At 43.6% G+C, this 23,314-nt stretch overlaps 1 protein-coding gene across 3 annotated transcripts; it reads left to right on the top strand.

Moving 5' to 3' along the window:
* Positions 1–545: 545 nt before the first annotated feature.
* On the top strand, positions 546–15,770 carry tfap4.S (transcription factor AP-4 (activating enhancer binding protein 4) S homeolog). Of its 3 annotated transcripts, none has more exons than XM_018239255.2 (7): positions 546–1,057; positions 7,819–7,984; positions 9,042–9,140; positions 9,496–9,666; positions 10,467–10,607; positions 10,779–10,940; positions 11,456–15,770. In XM_018239255.2, exons 2-7 carry the CDS (start codon positions 7,910–7,912, stop codon positions 11,627–11,629), a joined length of 822 nt encoding a protein of 273 aa, XP_018094744.1. In that variant the 5' UTR covers positions 546–1,057; positions 7,819–7,909; the 3' UTR covers positions 11,630–15,770. The 3 variants fall into 3 exon arrangements, with proteins under 3 accessions (XP_018094744.1, XP_018094742.1, XP_018094743.1); XM_018239253.2 differs by having other exon boundaries at positions 550–1,053; XM_018239254.2 differs by lacking the exon at positions 10,467–10,607 and having other exon boundaries at positions 557–1,053.
* Positions 15,771–23,314: the final 7,544 nt, after the last annotated feature.

Genomic DNA, 23,314 nt, shown 5'->3' with positions numbered 1-23,314 from the left:
GTTGCATGGGTTAAAGGGGTGATGCAGGGGTTTAAGGGATGATGCAGGGGTTTAAGGGATGATGCAGGGGTTTAAGGGATGATGCAGGGGTTAAAGGGATGTTGCAGGGGTTAAAGGGATGTTGCAGGGGTTAAATGGGTGATGCAGGGGTTAAAGGGATATTGCAGGGGTTAAAGGGGTGATGCAGGGGTTAAAGGGGTGATGCAGGGGTTAAAGGGATATTGCAGGGGTTAAATGTGTGATGCAGGGGTTAAAGGGATGTTGCAGGGGTTAAAGAGATGTTGCAGGGGTTAAAGGGGTGATGCAGCAGCCAGTGACCATGTGCAGCTCCAGTCTCTCCTTTCTTGTCCTGTGTGAGCCAAACTGTCAGCTGATGGGACTGATCACCCAAGCGTGGCGCACGCAGCCGGATCATCTCTCCCCTCCTTCCCATTCACATCTTTCCCAGCCCCCGATATAAGGAGCCCCCAAATACCCCCCTGCCCTAAATATCCCCCAGAGGTGTCAGTTGGCCGCTGCCTGCGCCAGATCATTGCGCAGTTTGCCGTGTGTGTGAGCAGAGGGCCATGCCCGGGCCGGCAAATAGTCCTTTGTTTACATGCAATGGCTTTACTCTGCGGAAGAAGGGCTGGGATTAGGCTGGGGGAGGGGAGCTGTTTCTGATCTCTCACCAGCTGTTTCCCGCCTTGCAACAGACATCAGCTGCAAACACACACTCACATAGACTCACACACACACATAGACACACAGAGAGGCCGAGCACAAGGAGAGACAGACAGACACCTCCCCCGAGTTGCTGGGACATCCTATTCACTACTACTCACGGATCCCCTCACACTCCTCCGCCGCTGATCAATAAGCTGATCAAGGACGATTCCATAGGGAGAGAGAAGAGGGGGGTCCTGGCTGGGGGCGGGAGGGGTACACGCTGGATAATCTAGGGCATCTCTGCTGACTGACTGCTATGGAGTATTTCATGATGCCCGCGCAGAAAGTACCTTCCCTGCAGCACTTCAGGAAGACGGAGAAAGAAGTGATCGGGGGGCTGTGCAGGTAGGTGAGCGGATCTCCCCGGGATCACCTTGCGTTGCAGGAGGCGGGGGAGCAGGGAAGGCCAGCTGGTTCCATACACGCGGGGATCCCCCGGTTATAGTACACCCCAGCATTATCCGCATCAGCGCGCACACACGCGGGGCAACTCCAAGTGCAAACTGGGGGGGGGAAATCTTGTTATTAAAGGGCACGGGGTGGGGAGACATTTGTCAGTTGCAAACAGACCCACGTGGTGCTGCTCCGGCCATGCTGCAGAACTGGGAGCAGCCAACAGGCACAACACTGGCACAAGTACAGGGACACGGCGGCGGCTGCTAATGGGGATTTACCCCTGTGCTAGTGTCACCGTCTCTCTGAGCTCCGCGCACACTTCCTGTCTGCTCAGCTGATCTCCCTCCATTTACATCTGGCAATAGGGCTGATTACCCGCTTGTACCAATTGTATTGTTGGGGGGGGGGGTTGAATTAACTTCTTTTCCCCGGTGATCACGTTGGAATTGTGTGTATGTGTGTAACAAGGTCACGTTGTGCAGTATTTGTGTTGTAGGGACAGGCACACCCCTCCTCTCACATGGACTACTCTGCTGGAGCGAGACTCCCATATTACCCTTAATAGAAGGGGTTTTTTTATTTTTATTTATTCAGCTGCAAATTCCAACCAGTCGTAACAGGGGCTGCTGGCAGTCGAGATACAGTGTCAATAGCGGGGGAGGCACTTGGTTACAAGATGAATAGAATGATTTACATAGGGAAGCCGCTGCAGGTTGTGTGCGCTACACGCCCCCTCCTCACTCGTCTGGCCGCACTGCCCGGTGGGGGTGGATAAGATATCCCTGCGCTATGTATGCGGCTTGTGGGTTTATGATCAGAGAAACCCCTCCGGTGACCTTGCCGCCCGTCCCTTTCTATACGGAGGCGCGTGTGTGAGGAAGAAAACAGCGCAGACGGGCCTGGTCGTGACGGTGCAGCCCGCCTGGAGTAGGAGTGCCTGAGCGCCGGGGCACGCCGGGAAATGTAGTTCGTAGGCGCGCTGGGCGACGGGAAGTGTAGTCCGTGTGCTGGCCATGCGTTCGCTCCGCACAAAGCATGGCCAGAGAAGCAGGTCACGTGACCCGCGCATGTAGCTGGGGGATTGGAATTTCTTTGAAGTGATTCTGAAATGCGCGCTGGCCTGTGATGCGGCCGCAGCCTGTAAAGCAGTGCGCGTGTGTGACGTGAACTGAAACGTGTTCCAATCTGTTTTCATTCAGATGTAATTCATAAAAATGCCATTTGTTTCAAACGGTAAATAAATATGGTGGCGGAGTGATCGTTCAGGGACACAATCTCCAGTCAGCACAGCCAGATGTGACGCAGTTTATGCAGGGCCAGGGAACTTATTTCTAGTCACGAAAAACAGCTGTGCGTTTGGTTAATTTTAATCATCCCCTGACACACGATTCTCCCACATCCCACTGAGTATTTGCTGATAATCTACACTGGACACACTGCGTTTGTATTAAAAATCCCCTGGACGCGGCTTTAAGGGTAGAGGCACACGATGCTATTTGACGGAGATTAGTCGCCCAGCGACAAATCGCCTCTTCCTCCGCCAACTAATCTCCCAGCAATGACTTGTCACCCGCTAGAATGTCACCCGCTAGAATGTCACCGGCGGGATGGCACTTGGAGCACTAAGTTTTCCGAAGTTTCCCCGTGAAGCAACTGTGGGAAAACGAAGCGTTCCGAGTGCCATTCTGCAGGAGATTTACATTCTAGCTGGCGGGAAGGCAGTTCAGGGAGATTAGTCGCCCAAAGAAGAGATTTGTCGCCTGCGACTAAATCTCCCCGAATCTCCGTGCGTGTATCTGCCCTTAGAAGACCCAATTGCTTCAATTTCTGTTTGCTATCAGGCAATGGTGTGATGTTGCGGTTTGTTTTTCAACTTCAACTCACCCCAAACTGCTTGTTGCCATTTCCTTTTAAAGGGATACAGTCCTGGGAAAACATGTTTTTTTTTTTCTTCCTCAAAATGCATCAGTTAATAGTGCTACTCCGGTAGAATTCTGCACTGAAATCTGTATTTTCTTTTTTATATTTAATATTGAAATCTGACATGGGGCTAGACATCTTGCCGGTTTCCCAGGTACCTTCAGTCATATGTCTTGTGCTCTGATAAACTTCAGTCACTCTTTAGGGCAGAGATGCACACAAAGATTCGGAGAGAGTAGTTGTTCTTTGGGCGACTGACCTCCTTGAAAAGTTCCCGCCGGCTAGAATCTAAATCGCAGGCGGGATGGCACTCGGAAACTTCTGGTGACTGCGGAAAACAAAGCGCTCTGAGTGCCATCCTGCCAGCGATTTAGATTCTTGCCAGCGGGAAGGCCATTCTGGGAGATTAGTCGCCCAGAAGAAGAGGCGATTTGTCGATGGGTGACTAAATCTCCTCAAATCTTCGTTAGGGTTGCCACCTTTTCTGAAAAAAAATACCGGCCTTCCTATATATTTATCTTTTTTCCTTATTAATAACATTGGGATCAGCCATCATTTTTACCGGCCAGGTCAGTAAAATACTGGCCAGGTGGCAACCTTAATCTTCACCTGTGTCTCTGCCCTTACTGCTGTACTGCAAGTTGGAGTGATATCATCCCCTCCTTTTCCCCCCAGCAGCCTAACAACGGAACAATGGGAAGGTAACCAGATAGCAGCTAACACAAGATAACAGCTGCCTGGTAGATATAAGAACAACACTCAATAGTAAAATCCAAGTCCCACTGAGACACATTCAGTTACATTGAGTAGGAGAAACAACAGCCTGCTAGAAAGCAGTTCCATCCTAAAGTGCTGGCTCTTTCTGAAAGCACATGACCAGACGGCCATTTGGTCCAGTCCGTCAGGAACAACATGTTTTGTGTTTGAGAATTCTGTCATGTGATTGCACTGTGCAGATACGCCTTACCTATCTGAGAGGGGTAGGGAGGAGTTGCAGCATGCTCTAATCGTTATTCTATATTTATATAACGCCAGTACTATACAGACGTTGTACATCAGTCACTGGCTCCCTGGAGCTCACAATCTAAGTCCTTATCAAATGTCTGCACAGTTGTGTGTCAGAGGAAGATTGTACCTGTATTCACAACTGGAATTTATATCCGATTTCCATCCATGTGTTTAGTCCCGTACAAAATAACGAAACCATTTTTCTTGCGTGGCGTAGATCTTGCTTGGTATGACCACTTCTGTTAGTGTGTGAAGGCATGCTGGTTTTGTTTTTTTTTGTTTTAAAGGGGTTGTTCACCTTCCAAACACTTTTTCAGTTGTTTTCAGATTGTTCTCCAGAAATAGACTTTTTTTTTTCAATTACTTTCTATTATTTATTTTTTACAGTTTTTCCAAAATATTAAAGGATAAGTAAACCTTTAAAATAAGTGAAAGTAAAACTGATGAGGGGGATAGTCTAAGCACTTTTGCAATGTACATTCATTATTTATTTTGTTTTGATTCCAAGATATTGAAGGATACATGTACTGTTAATGTGAATGAATTTTGTTACAACAGCGCCACCTGCTGGTCATTTTCCTACCAGTCTGACCAGCAAGTAGTCAAGGAAGTTGTCAGGAGAAAGAAGGAGGCTGATGTTCTTCTGCTTAGGAAAGATGTGAGAAAGGTTTCTAATTTTATTCCTAAGCAGAAGAACATCAACAACATCCTTTAAGTTTGAATATGCCTGTCTCTAGTGTTTGAGGTGGCAGCTCAGTAATTCAGGTGCAGATTCTAAACTTTTACAATTTTGCAACATTGAGTTGATACATTTCTCAGCAGCATCTCTGGAGTTTTAGCAACTATTGTATCAATTCTAACAGCTGCCTGTAATGAAACCCAGAGATTCTGCTCAGCAGGGACAAAGATAAGAAATGTATCAACTAATGTATCAATTTAGAACGGTTTACAGGGTCGGCGACCCCCCCCTTCCCAGAGCTGCTTTAGAAGGTGAAATATTAGAAAAACAGTTGCACATTGAAAATAGAAAGTATTTGGGAAAAAGTCTTTATTTCTGGTGAACTATCTGAAAACAACTGAACTGAAAAAAGCGTTAGAAGGTGAACAACCCCTTTAAGTTTCAGGCCCCTTACAACTAGCAATTTCACACAACTGAGCTGTACAACCAGTTAATTGAAATGATTTAAAAAGCCATAAATCTTGAGACCAATTGCAATTATGTATTCAAACATCAGTCTATCGTACTAAACCGCTCTGCCACTTCGTCTGAGCTGGGACTTTTCCATGTCAAATATGGAGGCAAAATATAACCAGGTGCTACATGTGTATCTAGGTTCTAACGTGCGACTTACCAAGTTAAGAATTGCTTGTGTCTATAAACCCATAAATGTCACATTTGCTTTTTAACTAAAAGGTTAAATGCTAATTACACAGTTTTTTTTTTTTTTTTTTTTTTTTTTTTTTTTTTTAATTTACTGTCCACTTGTAGTCGCTGCAGCAGATTTTTAGGCTCAAACAGTAATGCTAAACATTACGGAGCCAGCCCTACTTCTATATAGAGGGGCACTCTCCCCCCCCAATATCTATGTAAATATTTGTGTAGAGCCCTGTGGGGGTCCATTTTTTTTGGAACCCGTTCCCACAACCCGCATTCTTACCCGCTTGGACCCCCGGCCCGCAAGTACCTTATCCGCAACCCAGACCCGCTGACCATCAAGAATCAGGAAGTGCTGTCATTGTAAACTGGAAGTGACATCAATGGAAGTAGGCGTGATCAGAAAAAAGTAGTGAAAATCGCTATTGAGAAGACCTGCGGCCAGACCCACAAACCCACAGAACCGTCAACCCACGTCTATACCCGTACCCAGAACTTCAACCCACAGGGTTTTGCTGGTACCCGACCCGCTGCAGGACTCTATATTTGTCTGTGTTCTACTCTCTGCCAAAGTTATAGAAGGGCTTATAAAGAGATTGTTCACCTTTTAATTTAGTATGATGTAGAGCGTGCTGTTCTGAGACAATTTGCAGTAGGTTTTCATTTTTTACTATTTATGGTTTTTGAGTTATTTAGCTTTTTATTCAGCAGCTCTCCAGTTTGCAGTTTCAGCAATCTGGTTACTAGGGTCCAAATTACCCTAGCAACCATGCATTGATTTGAATCAGCACTGCGCAATATGTTGGCGCTCTATAAATACATAATAATACTAAAAGAGTGGAATAGGAGAGGATTTGAATAGAAAGATGAGTACCTAATAATAAAAAGTAGCAATAACAACACATTTGTAGCCTTAGGGCAGAGACACGCTGCCTCACAAGGAAACTTCGCGGGACTTCGGGCCGACTTCTAGCCGACGGGAAGGCAGTTCGTGGAGATTAGTCGCCACGAAGAAGAGTTTTGTCGTCATGCGACTAATCTCCCAAAATTTCTGCACTTAGAAAGCACTTTTTTTTTACGAGGACCCCTATTTAAAAGCTAGAAAGAGCCTGAAGAAGTTAAATTCAAAACTAAAAATAGAAAAAATGAAGCCCAAATAAAAAGTTGCAAACTTAACGTTTACCCGACCCCATTAAAACAGCTAAGCAGTGTAAGGGCTATGGCACCGGGGTGACAAGTGTATTTCAGTTGGAACTGCAGTGGGTGAAATAGACACTATTCCATCAACATAAAACTACCCATGATTTCCCGTTTGTTTGTTTTCTGCCAGACACAGGCAATGACTAATTACCCATCCCTAATTGATGTGACCTTGTTGTAAGGTCAGGCTTTATTGCTGCCACTATTGCAGTCAGTGTTGCATCTGCCTTTGAGATTTCTCTGGCTGCTGTCTGTGTCCGGTTAGTGTAGCATCACAGTGGAAACCCGTTATCCAGAAAGCTCTGAATTACAGAAAGGCCATCTCCCATAGACTCCATTATAATCAAATAATCCAAAATCTTTAAAATGATTTCCTTTTTCTCTGTAATAATAAAACAGTAGCTTGATCACAACTAAGATATAATTAATCCTTACTGGAGGCAAAACCAGCCTGTTGGGTTTATTTAATGTTTACATGATTTTGTAGTAGACTTAAAGTATGAAGATCCGCAGTACGGGAAAAGCCCTTATCCAGAAACCCCCAGGTCCCCGAGCATTCTGGATAACAGATCTCATACCTGTACTAGGAGCCAACGGTAGACCGGATGGCTTGCAAAGGAATTGGTGAATAATGGAGTGTTCCTCCTGGTTTTATTGTTCTCTTTTATCGTATTTGCTCTCTCAGGTGTCTTATTACCCTTAGCTGTCCTCTCGTTAATCCCACTATATGACTAACCCTATCAAGAAGGGAAAAGATTTGGCTGAGGCAGGAAACAAGAGTTCCTCTTCAAGACGCCTCCCTTATTCCCCCCAGGGGTTCAGCTGCCTTTCTTACTCACCCCCTCCCCATTGTCATCTGGAAGTAATTACAAAACCCTGAGGGGAGGGGGGGTAGTCCTCAGATCCGGCTTCCTTTCCCTTCGAAGAGGGGCCACACACAGAGGTCCATTAATGGGTCACACTATGCACAGACTACAAGTGAGCTGCTCCGACTTCATCAAACTAGTCTGCACTGACAATAAAACAAATTCCACAACTACCCTGTGCGGTCACATAGCAGTATTGTAGGACTGCCTTAAATTGCATGTAGACTTGGAGTATTTGGGTTTATTCTCTGAGCTACATAGTATGGACTAATACTGGATATACACTATTATACCTCACTTTTACTTGCGTTCTGACTTTTTAATAATCTGACCTTCCTTCCGCAGCCTCGCCAACATCCCTTTAACCCCAGAAACCCAAAGAGATCAAGAGCGGCGGATTCGGAGAGAGATTGCCAACAGCAATGAGAGGCGCCGGATGCAAAGTATCAATTCTGGCTTCCAGTCACTGAAAACTCTAATCCCACACACTGATGGGGAAAAATTGAGCAAGGTGAGTAAAGAAAGCAGCTCAAAAGTAGATAATTCTCATTTGTGTGTCGGAGGTGATTTAAGGGATCCAAAGCGGAAACTACTTTAGTTCCTAGGTATATTTGGGGGGTTGTGATTGCACCAACTACAGTCGATAATAGCCTATGGGAACGGAGGGGATAGCAGGTATAGTAGGGAGAGATGTGCCTATAGTATCAGTGGATAATAGTTTCTGGGAAGGGAGTGTGACTGTGGGATAGCAGGTATAGTAGGGAGAGATGGTACCTATAGTAACAGTGGATAATAGTCTCTGGGAAGGGAGTGTGACTGTGGGATAGCAGGTATAGTAGGGAGAGATGGTGCCTATAGTAACAGTAGGATAATAGTCTCTGGGAAGGGAGTGTGACTGTGGGATAGCAGGTATAGTAGGGAGAGATGGTGCCTATAGTAACAGTGGGGATAATAGTCTCTGGGAAGGGAGTGTGACTGTGGGAAAGCAAGTGAGTACAATACATTTTTTGCCTATTTGACTTTATTGAATGGGAGGGCTGCTTGGAGTTTAGGGCAGTCCAACCTTATAGCCCCTACAGTTTGTTTTTTCAATGCTTTGCTCCAAAACGTCACCGTGCTTACATGTATGTATAAAATGATTGTTCTCATTGTCAGGGAGCACGTTACCAGTATTAAGGGCCCAGTTGCATTGTGCCACCTGCTTGATCATCGGTTGTTTAACCTTTTAGATGCAAAGTAGGTCATGATGAAGTCTGCCTTTTTTATCTTTCCCTTAATAAGAAAGGTTGACTTATTGAAATATTTGGTAAATATTTACTAAAACATGCCCGTTTAGCTCATCTATTGCCCAGGAACACTGCATTTTTCTTTATGTACAAGGAAATTAACTCTTTTGCTAAGATAATCTTCCCAGGTTCAGCATAAATAAGAATTTCTAAGCAGCAATCTCTTAACCCACTAGTGTACCCACCTGTAATGGTCTTCCATGCCTTTGCACTAAAAGCTCTTATTTATTGGCCAGCCTGCCGAAACTTGATCTCATTAGCCTAATACAACTTTCTCCGTAGGCCGCAATCCTACAGCAGACGGCAGAATATATATTCTCTTTGGAGCAAGAGAAGACTAGGTTATTGCAGCAGAACACACAGCTCAAGAGGTTTATACAGGTAAGGACAAGGTGCAAATGTTTGTCTCCGTACATTAAAAAACTACACTGACGCCACTAATTTAGACACCCAAATTTAAGCTGACCCGATTTTAATATGACAGTTTGGGCAATTTTGACTATTTGGATGTATAATTACCATGTTGATTGTCCTTCAATCCGGTAGGATTGGAGATGTTTGTAAATGTCTGAAAGTTGTTTATGCACCATGTAAGTGAATGTCCGGTGCAGGAAGTGCCAGTCCCAGTAAACTTGTGTATGACCACTTCCTGTATACGTCACTACAGCTTGCATGCTGGTTGGTCAGTGATTATGAGCCAATGGCAGAGCTTCATGCTTCCTTCTGTTTCTGGCAGGAGTTTAATGGTTCCTCACCAAAGAGGCGGAGGGCAGAAGATAAAGATGAGGGGATAGGCTCTCCTGATATCTGGGAGGAAGAGAAAGCAGATGACCTGCGGAGGGAAATGATTGAGCTGAGGCAGCAACTGGACAAAGAACGCTCTGTGCGGATGATGCTGGAAGAGCAGGTAAGCTTTGACCAGTTACAAGAGCTGCAGAGAACAAAGGGTTTTGGCTGAAGGCAAAATTGCATAAAGGGCACGCATACACCCTGCTGAAATATATCATATTTCTCTTAAAGGGATGCCGTCATGGGAAAACATGTTTTTTTTTTCAAAACACATCAGTTAATAGTGCTGCTCCAGCAGAATTCTGCACTGAAATCTGTTTCTCAAAAGAGCAAATATATATATATTTTTTTTTTTTTAAATAATTTTGACATGGGGCTAGACATATTGTCAGCTGCCCCTAGTCATGTGACTTGTGCTCTGATAAACTTCAGTCATTCTTTTCTGCTGTAATGCAAGTTGGAGTGATATCACCCCCTCCTTCCCCCCCCCCCAGCAGCCAAACAAAAGAACAATTGAAGGTAACCAGATAACAGCTACCTAACACAAGATAACAGCTGCCTGGTAGATCTAAGAACAGCACTCAATAGTAAAATCCTGGTCCCACTGCGACACATTCAGTTACATTGAGTAGGAGAAACAACAGCCTGCCAGAAAGCAGTGCTGGCTCTTTCTGAAAGCACATGACCAGGCAAAATGGCCTGAGATGCACCTACACACCAATATTACAACTAAAACAAAAACACTTGCTGGTTCAGGAATAAAATTTTATATTGTAGAGTGAATTATTTACAGCATCTAGCATGGCACACTCCGTAAGGGCTGAAGCATTTAAGTGGAAACAATGCCACATGAATATTTCAAATGCCCAGGTAATTCTAGGGGAACCTTCCTGACCACTTATTTGATTTGGCTGGCAGGTACGGGCCCTGGAAGCTCACATGTACCCTGAGAAACTGAAGGCGATAGCTCAACAAATCCAGCAGCAGGAGGATGGGGGACAGACCCCAGGAGAGCAGCTCAAAAATATAGACAGGGAAGAGCAGCATCTTCATTCTCAGGTGAGCTTGGAACTCAGCTCTCAGGTCCCCCTACTTCTCGCCCTCTTCATGCAAAAAAGTCATATCTACTTATGATGATAGAATAAAGTGTTACTGTCATTGTTTTATTATGGATACATTCTGTAAGGTAATCAATGTTAACTGAACTCAATTTTTATTTCCATTTAATAGCTCTTGCCACCTCATCTACCGCTGGCGCCCACTCACCACCCAACAGTTATTGTTCCTGCCCCTCCTCCGCCTTCCCACCACGTCAACGTTGTGACTATGGGACATTCCTCTGTAATCAGTTCTGTGTCTACATCTCGACAAAATCTGGACACAATCGTGCAGGTGAGTGGGAAAGGGAGAAACCCTTCTAGCTTTTCTCCCATAGGTTTAAAAACTCAAAGGGAAACCAAGCGTGAATAGTGTGCTTAGCCTGAATTGATAGGATACCGACGCTCGAATTGATAGGATACCGACGCTCGAATTGATAGGATACCGACGCTCGAATTGATAGGATACCGACGCTCGAATTGATAGGATACCGACGCTCGAATTGATAGGATACCGACGCTCGAATTGATAGGATACCGACGCTCGAATTGATAGGATACCGACGCTCGAATTGATAGGATACCGACGCTCGAATTGATAGGATACTGACACTCGAATTGATAGGATACTGACATAAACTGACCCACAAGTTGAATAGGATACAAGTACTTTGGGGTATCTTAAGTAGACACTGATTTAGGCAAGGTAGAAAAGAGAGATCTAGTATCATCTTTTATGGAAGGTGGATAGGCCCTGCTGAACATCATTTCCTTTTGTGTGACTAATGTTCTTTTATATTTGATTGTCAGGCAATACAGCACATTGAGGGCACACAGGAGAAGCAGCTGCAGGAAGAAGAGCTGAGGAGAGCAGTTATAGTCAACGCGCCTCGTCCGTGTGGAGAATCGGACACTGCGTCTGACACAGAATGCGATGACAGCGACGCAGATCAAATCAAGGATGATGCAATGGGGGACCCCTGACATACACTGCCCCCCACCCTATGGGGAAAGATGAAAGACTGGGAGTAGTCGAAGGGAACACGGCTACCAAAATACAAAAGGGGGTCATCTTTGGCTGCCTTCCTCTTTTGCTAGCCACCTCCCCAAAACCAATAGGGTCTTCACTGGTGCAGCATGTAATGCTGGCCTCAAAGATACTGTAATAAGGCTGATGTCCATGGAGTGAGGGTTAAAGCACTAAGGGATTGCCCCTGCTCTGTTCTGATAAAGCTGCAAGGGATTCTGGGAGCTTGCAGATCTATATAAAGCAGCAGTTCCTTCACTTAATTTTCCTCAATCAGCCCCTACTGTTCCCTTGGGAACATGTTGAAACAGAACTAAATTTATTAGGCAAATCGCTAACCTTCAGGCCTGTGCCTGTTCCACGGAAATTGCACTGGCCTGTGCTGCGTCTACATTGCTGCCATGGTTTATCTTCACCAATATGGTGTTGGCCAATTAAAGCTGGGTTCATGGACGAAGGTTAGCCGTTTGCCGCATTGTTGGGTGCCAAAGCAATTGCCGCCACCAGTGTTTTAAAACGTCACCTGAGCCTACATGGAATCCCTGTTGTAGCGCTGTTTGTCCAAATGAAACTGCTAGAATGTATTTTGGCCACTTACTAATCCTACATGGGGTTTCAGCGCTGCAGGGAGAAGTAAGAACCTTCAGAATTGAGGCTTATATGAAACCTGCCCTGGTAGTTTGAATATGATGTGCTGCTAGCCCTGCTCCAGCAACATTTACATTTACCAACAGTATCCATTGTTTACAGTGTTGGACATCTAAATTCATGGAGGAACTGCTGCTTTCTATGTTTCATGTTTAGTCGACGAGTACCCTTTATTAACTCTCTTCACCAACGGGTCAGCGTAAACTTGTTGCTCGGCTCTACTGGAGGAGTGTCTGTTCTGTTGCAACTCCAGATCACATTAAACTACAACTCTCGGCTGTAGTTCAACCCCATCTGGAAGTTTGCAGGTTGCCCAAGTCAGCCCTGCGATTAAAAATAATGGGGTTAACAGCTACACAATACAAGCAAATGTCTCTTCATAGATATAAAAAAAAAAAAAGGCGTCTTAAATAACCTAACCCCCTTTTTTTTCTTTCTTTTTTTAATTTGCATTTTCGGCCAGAGGAGACGCACAATCAGATACGGGGAGATTAGTCGCCCGGCGACAAACCTCTTCTTCTTCGGGGCGACTAATCTCCCCTGAATTGCCTTCCCGCCGGCTAGAATGAAAATCGCCGGCAGGATGGCAATCGGAGCGCTTCGTTTTCCGAAGTTTCCTCGTTAGGCAATTTAGGGCGAGTTCGGACAACGAAGCGCTCAGAGTGCCATCACGCTGGTGATTTTCATTGTAGCCAGCGGGAAGGCACTTAGGGGAGATTAGTCGCCCCGAAGAAGAGATTTGTTGGCGGGCGACTAATCTCCCCGAATCTGAGCGTGTGTCTCTGCCTTTACCTCTTCTTTTATACTGTATATCTTTTGTGACCACATGGACGAGGGGGAGAGTATCGTACATTGCGACCCCTGGTTTTGTCTGTCGAGATTTTAAGCTGCAGAGTGATGTGCAGGCCGGCCTGTTACCCGCGGGTTTGGACCAACGTTTGCGCACCTTTTGCAACCTTAAACTGTCGATTTCAGGTTTTATAGGCGTGCACCTGCCCCGTGTGGGTCTGTAAATGGGCGGGTTGAGGTTTAACGACCCGCACATCACTACTGCAGAGCTTATACCATGGTATATACTGCAGTACTCTAATAAGGCACCACCCCAATTATGCTGGTTTTTGTTTATGTAGACAAATGGGGCATTTCTACTGTTGTGGTGCAAAGGTGCATAATCTCACCTCTCTATTCCTCGCAGGTAGCGTTGCCGCCTCTTACCGTTAACATGGCCACATTGAAAACGGCTTTGTAATCAGCACAAATGCATGCTGCAGACTGCACTTGTTCCTAAGCAGGCATGCAACATGCTGAATTGATGATAAATAAGCCATCGAACGAAGGGGATTGTTCATGGGGCCCGTGTTTAACGGATGAGACGGCAGCTGTACAATATAGGCTGGGTTTTGGGTATTCCCCTCCTTGGGCAAGGATTGGATAACCTGACTTAAGCTGCTGAAATAAAACCTTGGCTCAAGGAGGTGGAACTATAAAAGCTGGCCTTCCAGCACAAGGTGAGCAGACTAGTCGAGGAAACCTGTGACACGACATACGCTGTGCTCTGGGTTTCATTGAGTCTGCTCCCCTTCCGCTGGTAGCACTGAAGTTGTGATTTTGGCCTTCCCAAATCATAAGCACTTAAATCTCATTGTATCGAGTTCTCTGTTTTTCTGTAAGGAAGCTTTCTGCAAATGATTGGCTCACGAGGGGGCAAGCGGATACAACTTCAGTTCATCTTCTCCCCTCTGCAAATGAACATATTGGAACATCGTGTTGGGAACTTCTCGCATGAGTTTACATACGATTTGTAGGTACGCCCCCTGTGTTTAACCCTCGCGCGCCCAGATGTCGCTGGACTCTGACGCAAGGTTAACAAACAGGGTTCTATGGGATCATCTGCACATCATATAGGATTGCATTTAATGTACAAATGCATGGCTTTTAAGGGCCCTTACTCACGGGCATTTGAAGCTGCATTTCGGTTTTATGCGTTCAGGCACAGGAGTAGACACGCTGAATTCTTTTCAATGGGGCTGTACTCACACAGACGCATGTAAGCGCCGAACGCAGGTTGGGATGCAGTATGCTGCGCGTCTACTCCCCTGCGGCTGAACGCATAAAACCGGAGCAAGCTTCAAACGCCCGTGAGTAAAGGCCCTTAATCCATTAACTGAACCTCCACCCCATTAGCAATAAAGTACAGTGTTCCTTAGACATATTTAATGCCACAGCTAAAGGGGAAATATTTATATCCACAGAGTGGCAGTAGCTGCTTCATTCATTTTCCTCTCTCTGTATTCATTCCTGTCACTGACTCCTGCTGGAGAATGTTGGAGAGATGAATAACGCTGCTCAACCCAACATCTTCCTTATCAGTCAATCACAACGTTAGTGGCGTGAGCCAGTTGGTTGCACTGTACTTGCCCTATAAGAAAAAGACTTCTTTAAACGGGTGGTTCACCTTTAAATTAAACCTATAGTATGTAAGTCTAGAATGACTAATTCTAAGCAACATTTTGATTGGCCTTCATTATTTCTTTTTAATAGTTTTTTGAAATATTTGCCTAACTCTTTCTAGCTTTCAAATGGGCGTCCCTGACCCCAACTTTTTTTTTTTTGTTATTGCTACTTTATTATTCTATTTTTATTTCTCCTATATTTCTTTTTCGATTCAGACCCTTTCGTATTACAGTTACTCCCATTCGATTCATGGTTGCTAGGGTAATTTGGACCATAGCAACCAGATTGCTGAAATTGCAAATGAGAGATAAAAAAAGCTAAATAACAAATGATAAAAAACCATAAAGGATAAAAAATGATTAAAAAATCACCCTCTACATCATACTTCGTTAATATAAAGGTGAACAACCCCTTTAAGTAAGTGCATGAATTTAGCATCCACTACATTCTGAGGGATACCGTTGGTCCCCTTTAGCGCAGAGACACGCAAGATTTGGGGAGATGTAATCTCCTCTTCTTCAGGCGACCAATCTCCCCGAAAAGCCTTCCCTTCAGCTACAATCTAAATTGCCGGACACTCGTTTTCCGAAGTCGTCTGAAGTTTCCTCGTGAGGCGACTTCGGAAAAAGAAGCACAGTTCGGGGAGATTAGTCGCCCGAAGAAGAGGTGACTTGTCGCCGGGCGACTACCTAAAACATTTAATGCTGCAACATGTTCATTTCCAGATCTTTGTGGGGGGCAACCCCGCTATGGCCCTGTCCCTTTAAACCCCCCCCCCCAGTTTATTTCTTTGTGGGGTCTGGGCAAATCTTCCTGTCATTGTTTTTGTTTTGTTCTTTTTTTATTTTTACCATTTCAGCTCTTGTGTTTATGGAGAAAGAGAAGCTATTTTATATTTTGTTAAGAAAGTGACATTTAAAAAAACAAAAAAACCCTGCGAGGCCGTCGCCTTTGTAAAGAAACAGAATAAAATGTTTGTACCTTGTTTTTTACAAAGCTTGTGCTCCTGCCTGTTTTATTCTGAAAACCTGTCCTGGCTCTCATATACACTCTTTAGGGTACATTTATCAAAGAGTGACGTTAGAGGTCGCCACAGTCCGCTCTCCATTCATTTCTATAGGATTTTTAAAAGAATATTTATCAATGGGTGAAAGTTAAAGTTCATCCTTTGATAAATACGCCTTTCAAAATCCCATAGAAACGAACGGAGAGTGGAGGAATTTCACTAGCGGACTGTGGCGACCTCTTCATATAAATATATATATATAAATATAGCCCTAGGCCTGCTCTACAGATGCCGTATCACACATCAATGCGATATTTGGTAGGAGAACTAAAGCCAAAACTGAATATGAATAGAAATGCTGTACCCACTGAAAGTTTAGCAGCCATATAACAGTAATGATCCAGGGGGGGGGCAGATTTATCAATGGTCGAATTGAAATTCTAATTTTCACTTTTTTTTTTTTTTTTTTTTTTTTTTATGGTCAAATTCGACGGAATTATTTAAATTAGATTTGTTTTTAAAAAAAAAAAATTCTATTTCGCTTTTCAAGATTTATCATTCTCTGACCCTTTAAGAACTCGAATTCGGCTATTCGCCACCTAAAACCTGCCGAATTGCTGTTTAGGTCAATGGGAGAGGTCCAGGGATCAATCTGGAGGAGTTTTCAGCCTTCCTGACATTTGAGGTTTTTTTGGAGAATAGAGTTTTTTTAGATACGAATCTAATTATATTGAGTTTTTGGGTCAATTTAATTCATCCGAGTTTGAAAAATTCAAATTTTTTTTAGGGATGCACCAAATCCAGGGTTCGGGATTCTGTCTTTTTCAGCAGGATTTGGATTCGGCCAAATCCTTCTGCCCGGCCGAACCAAATCCTAATTTGCATATGCAAATTGGGGTCGGCGAGGTAAATCGTGTGACTTCTCACAAAACAAGGAAGTAAAAACAGTTTTCCCCTAACTTGCATATGCAAATTCGGGTTCGGTATTCGGTCAAATCCTTCGCAAAGGATTCGGTGCATCCCTAATTTTTTTTTTAATACATTTCGATTTGATCGAATTCCAAATTTATGGGTGTTTAGGGGAGTTTTCAGAAACATCTCATGAATTCGAAATTCGACCTTTGATAAATGTGCCTCTATGTTGGCTCCTGAGTGTCCGTGGCACTGCACATGCTAAGGGGGCTTTGGGCTTAGTGGGTCAGTGGAAATAGCCCAGCTGAAAAGAAAGTCATAGAAAGTGGTGCTACAGAGCTGATTATTAAAGAGACTAGACATTAAGCCCGTTAAATTAAAGGGTGCTAGAACATATGTAGTCAAACATTTATAAAAACAAAAAATTCGCCAGAGACGGTCCGTGGGGCACATGCGCAGTAGCGCAATCCCACAGACACAGGGATTGGACGCAGAGACACTTCAACTTTATTATATAGGATATAGGGGGTACAGGAGAGAACATTAACAGTTTCCATGAGAACGGGCTGCTGTATCCAGGGAAGTGACGCCAGAGCCAAAGCAGGAAATCAGTGACAGCTGCGGAGCTTCCGGGAAAGTCCAAACAGTCAGAGGGAGAGCCAGCCATGGCTGTCTCAGAAGCTCAACTCAAGGAAATGCTCGGAAAGGTAAATTCTAATTTCTTCTGTTACCGACTGCGCCTCTAAAATACATTCAGTAGCCTGTCCTTTGCCCACTTATACCCCCTACTCCCCTCACTAACCCCGGGACCCCGTTACTACAGCGGCTCTCCCCAAACACCTTCTCCTTATCCCACTGGTGTATTAGTCTTTCCCCTGCGCCTCTATCAGCTGCCCCCTCCTTAACCTGCTGTTTCCTTCATATCCCCCTGTGTCTCCCCAAAACTCATTATACCTGTACCCCCTCTTGTACTGTGTTCTCTTCTTCTGACCCCTGTTACACCCCAGTTCTCTTCACCCGTTACTGTGTCCCCCAATCCCCCGGTCCGTGGGGCACATGCGCAGTAGCGCAATCCCACGGACACAGGGACTGGACGCAGAGACACTTCAACTTTATTATATAAGGATACTAACACCAGAAATTAAACCTTTTTGCATCTATCATGACATACTGTAGCATGCAGTCATTTGGTCATAAAAGTATTTGCCCGAGATATTTATATAACTTATCTGACCCCCCCCCCATGCTTTTTTATGAGGGGGCTGCCATGTTTGTGCAGCAGTGGTCCGTTAGCATTAGAAATCCTATCTTGATAGGTTGAGAGGGGGCAGTAGGGTTTAGGATTAAAAATAACTTCTAAAAGCAGATCTATCTTCAAGAAAAAAAAAAGGCAAGACTAACTTTTAGGGGTAGATTTTGAGTGGTTAAAACGTAAAATTTCAAAGGACCAATTTGAATGTGAGATTTATCACACCTTGACCCTGGAAACCGGTCTAATCCGAATATTCGCCACCTGAAACCTGCCGAGTAAGACGTACGTCTGCATCTGACCGTCGCATCGGATCAACGCTGCAAATTCATTTCTATCTCTTACCTTATTTCTGATACATGCGACTTGTTGCAGATGTTTTGTCCATGTACTCCTACCCGAAAACGTCCATGTAGTCCTACCCTTAGGAGCCGATTTATCAAAGGTTGAGGTGAATTTTTAAATGAAAAAAAAAATCGAATTTCGAGCTGTTTTTTGTGCACTTCGACTAGGGAATAGTCCAAATTCGATTTGAATTTGAAAATTTATCATGTACTGTCTCTTTAAAAATTCAACGTCGACCATTTGCCATCTAAAACCTGCCGAATTGCTGTTTTAGCCTATGGGGGACCTCCTAGGACCTATTTGGAGTCAATTGGTGGACTTTTAGAAAAGTTTTTTGTTGGACCTGTTCGATCAAAAACGGGCCTATTCGACCAAAAAAAAAAAACCTTTGACTCAATTTCAGTTGGTCTTTTTGAATTCGAATTCCGACATTTTTTCAATTCTCAGTTCGACCCTTGATAAATATGCTTCTTAATGTAGAAGTTAATAGCAGAGGTCCCATTTTTGCTGTGAAAACAATGCCCATAGACTCCAATGGGATAAAAAAAAAAAACTTGACAGGCAATATTCAAGGTTTTTTGTTTTTTCTTTGGAGTTAGAATTTTCAGTTCAGGACTATTTGATCGAATTTTAGACGTTCAGATTTTTTTTTTTTTTATAAATAATATACCATTTGAATTGTGAATAGAATCAAATTTTTCTAAATTCACATTCTAAAATTTGATGCCTTTGATACCCCCCCCCCCATAATGTACATTAATTTTAAAACGGTTTTTTAGTGTCCGTATCACTTTAAATACTCATGCACAGGATGTGATGTAAATCTGAATGCATTTATGGTAGGGCAGAGCGGGTATTAGTCCTAGACCACGCCCATCCTAAATCCCCTTTTAGGGCAGAGGCACACACTCAGATTCGGGGAGATTAGTCGCATGGTGACAAATTGCCTCTTCTTCGGGCGACTAATCTCCCTGAACTGCCTTCCCGCCAGATAGAATCTAAATCGCCGGTGGGATGACACTCGGAGCACTTCGTTTTCTGAAGTCGCCCGAAGTTTACTCGTGAGGCAACTTCAGGCGACTTTGAAAAACGAACCTGTCAGAGTGCAATCCCGCCAGCGATTTACGTTCTAGCCAGCAGGAAGGCAGTTCAGGGAGATTAGTCGCCCGAAGAAGAGGCGATTTGTCACCGTGCGGCTAATCTCCCTGAATCTGAGCGTGTCTCTGCCTTTAAGAGTTTTATCTGGAGAGATTTTACTATGGACAGCTACTCTGCAAGTGATCCTATGAAGAAGCTCTTTGCGAAACGCGCGTTGGCACAGGTTTATACCATTTTTAATTTAACCTTGGGGTTAAACCTTGGGCGCGTCCAAATTTGCTGCCGACCCCATCCCTCGCAAAACCGGTCCCCGGTCCAAAAAAGGTTGGGGACCCCTGATCTAATTAAATCATTTTCCTACTTCTCCTTGTGTTCGGAGCAATTTTATGAATTCCTACTGGATGAATTGATATCAATAACATTAGCACTGAAGCACTTCATAACATCAATTGGTCACTGGTTCTTATTCTTATACAGGATTTAGAGGTATTAATTATTAATTGATTTAGAAGCTTATTAGCAATCCTCAAGGGTTATCACCAGCATAGCACTGAGTCACTTTATTTATTAAGAGGGGAATTTTACTAAATCAATTAATTTATTGCACCAGCACTTACTTATTATACAAGATCTAAGAACAACACTCAATAGTAAAAATCCAGGTCCCACTGAGACACATTCAGTTACATTGAGTAGGAGAAACAACAGCCTGCCAGAAAGCAGTTCCATCCTAAAGTGCTGGCTCTTTCTGAAAGCACATGACCAGGCAAAATGACCTGAGATGCACCTACACACCAATGTTACCCTCTGTTCATATAAGGGTGGGGCTAGTTTGGTGCCACTCCTTAATTCATCTGATGATTTCAAATGAAAGGCTATGCCAAGGTTATCATTTCCCATGGATTGTTCTGCACTCGGTATCCTCATACAAGTAGGGGCATATTTATCAAGGGTTGAATTTCTATTTGAAAAAATGTTGAAATTCGAATTCAAAAAGACCAACCGAAAGAAGTCAAAGTTTTTTTTTTTGGTCGAATAGGTCCATTTTCGATCGAATAGGTCCGTATTCGGCCGAATTTGAATCGAAGGAATAGCGCATTAGATCGAATTCGATTCTAAGTTTTCCCCCCCAAAAAACTTAGATTTTTCAAAGTCCACCAATTGACTCCAAATAGGTCCTAGGAGGTCCCCCATAGGCTAAAACAGCAATTCGGCAGGTTTTAGATGGCGAATTGTCGAAGTCGAATTTTTAAAGAGACAGTACACGATAAATTTCGATATTCGAATTTTAGAATTTTTTTCAAATTCGAATAAAATTTGGACTATTCCCACAAAAAATAGCTTGAAATTCGATTTTTTTTTTCCATTTTTTCACCTCGACCTTTAAGATATCTGCCCCTTAGTGTTTCCGAGACCATCTTATTGCAAACATTAAGGGGGTGCTGTAGCATAAGTTGGAATAAAACATTTGAAATGTACATGGTGTCATGTATTAATAAAAACGATACCATTAAAATCACAATCGGATCCCTTTAGCTCAGCATTCCTGTGGGGGGCGGGGCACAGATATTGACCAGCTAATTTCTCGTTATTGAAGTCGCTGCTGTATGTTGAGCTCTGCAGCAAAGAGTGGGAAATAATGTTAATGGATGCAGAGAGAGCGCCACCTACAGGATATGAAAATAATGTCCATACAATGATGGATAAAAGCGGCTGACTCTTTTATATTTGTCCCCCTATGGAAATATCATTCCATGATCACAGGTTTTCTTCTCCTTAAAGGGATACTGTCATGGGAAAAATGTTTTTTTCAAAATGAATCAGTTAATAGTGCTGCTCCAGCAGAATTCTGCACTGAAATCCATTTCTCAAAAGAGCAAACAGATTTTTTTATATTCAATTTTGAAATCTGACATGGGGCTAGACATATTGTCAATTTCCCAGCTGCCCCTGGTCATGTGACTTGTGCTCTGATAAACTTCAATCACTCTTTACTGCTGTACTGCAAGTTGGAGTGATATCACCCCCCTCCTTTTTCCCCCCAGCAGCCAAACAAAAGAACAATGGGAAGGTAACCAGATAACAGCTCCCTAACACAAGATAACAGCTGCCTGGTAGATCTAAGAACAACACTCAATAGTAAAAACCCATGTCCCACTGAGACACATTCAGTTACATTGAGAAGGAAAAACAGCAGCCTGCCATAAAGCATTTCTCTCCTGAAGTGCAGGCACAAGTCACATGACCAGGGGCAGCTGGGAAATTGACAAAATGTCTAGCCCCATGTCAGATTTCAAAATTGAATATAAAAAAAATCTGTTTGCTCTTTTGAGAAATGGATTTCAGTGCAGAAATCTGCTGAAGTAGCACTATTAACTGATTCATTTTGAAAATTTTTTTTTTTCCCATGACAGTATCCCTTTAAGGAATTCCTTATTTTCAGGAGAGTTAAATCGACATACAGTACAGTACAGTCAAAATGCCTGGATATGTTGTAATTCTATTCCCACCAGTAACTGAATACACAAAATATTGGGGGTGGAACAATGGGATTGGAGAACTGTTAGTACAGGTTTATACGTTTTGCAGTTTTAGGTCCCATCAGGTTTACAGGCAGGTATCGATCTTGAAGGCCCATGCCTATGGTAATATAAACAGAAAGGAGAGAAGTAAAAAGGCTCATCAAACACTTCCCAGGAGAGCTGGTCCTACTATATGTATGGTATATGTATACTTCAGTGCAGGTGAGTTGTAGTTCAGCATTGTTGGGGAGTATCCATGTTGGCGTGTAGCCCTCAATAATCAATGCGTTTCTTGGGAGCCCTGGTCCAATTACCACAGGTTTCTCCTACTCAATGTAACTGAATGTGTTGCAGTGGGACCTGGATTTTACTATTAAGTGTTGTTCTTAGATCTACCGGGCAGCTGTTATCTTGTGTTAGGGAGCTGCTATCTGGTTACCTTCCCATTGTTCTGTTTTTAGGCTGCTGGGGGGGAGGAAAGGGGGGTGATATCACTCAGAGCACAATTCACATGACTGGGGGCAGCTGGGAAACTGACAATATGTCTAGCGCCATGTCAGATTTAAAGATTAAATATAAAAAAAAAATCTGTTTGCTCTTTTGAGAAATGGATTTCAGTGCAGAATTCTGCTGGAGCAGCAATCTTTTGATATAAACATTTTTTCCCATGACAGTATCCCTTTAAAGATGAGTTCCTATTAATCAGCAGAAAGCATCTAGTGTTTGCAAAAGCATCGGATTGGTTGCTATGGGCTATTTGACCTGGAGCCTGGTAATCAGGGCCGGGCCAGCCCCAACAGGTGCCCTAGGCAACTTTTCCGGGCTCGCGCTGACTGAGCGCGAGCATGCGCGAACCGGTACTTTTGTGCACATGTGCAAATTTACGCTCGCGTGCATCACCGTTTGCGCCCAGGGGTCGGTGCAAAAAATATTTTATTTAAATGTTTTTATATAACTGTTACAATCTTACAATGAATGAAAACTACTTTTTATGAACACATCAGATTAACCTCTACAAGAAAATTATAACTGTAACAAGCCAAGAATACTTGGTGTAAAGCTGGAATCAATTTGGTGCCAGAATATTGACCAAGTTTCAATAAATCTTCTTTTTAGATGGGGTTCTGCTGATTTAATCCTTATCGCTTCTTGCCAGCAGAGTTGATTTAAAAGGGACTGTATATCTGGTAAAGAAGGAGTGGATTCAGACAGCCAATTTAAGAACAATAATTTCTTAGTAGCGGCTGTAAACAACAAAATTAGGTTGAGCAATAAATCACTTAGGGGTTTGGGTCGCCTCCTTCGGAACGAGTCCTGGAGAATCCAGATGTAGTAATGCAGATTTTGGGCTTAATTTAATAAAGAGCTTAAATTTGAGATTCAAACACTTCTCCAAGGTTAGCCATAC

This window comes from Xenopus laevis, chromosome 9_10S (genome assembly GCF_017654675.1).
Source record: "Xenopus laevis strain J_2021 chromosome 9_10S, Xenopus_laevis_v10.1, whole genome shotgun sequence".
NCBI classification, from domain to species: domain Eukaryota; kingdom Metazoa; phylum Chordata; class Amphibia; order Anura; family Pipidae; genus Xenopus; species Xenopus laevis.
This window is presented reverse-complemented; position numbering and strand designations above follow the sequence as displayed.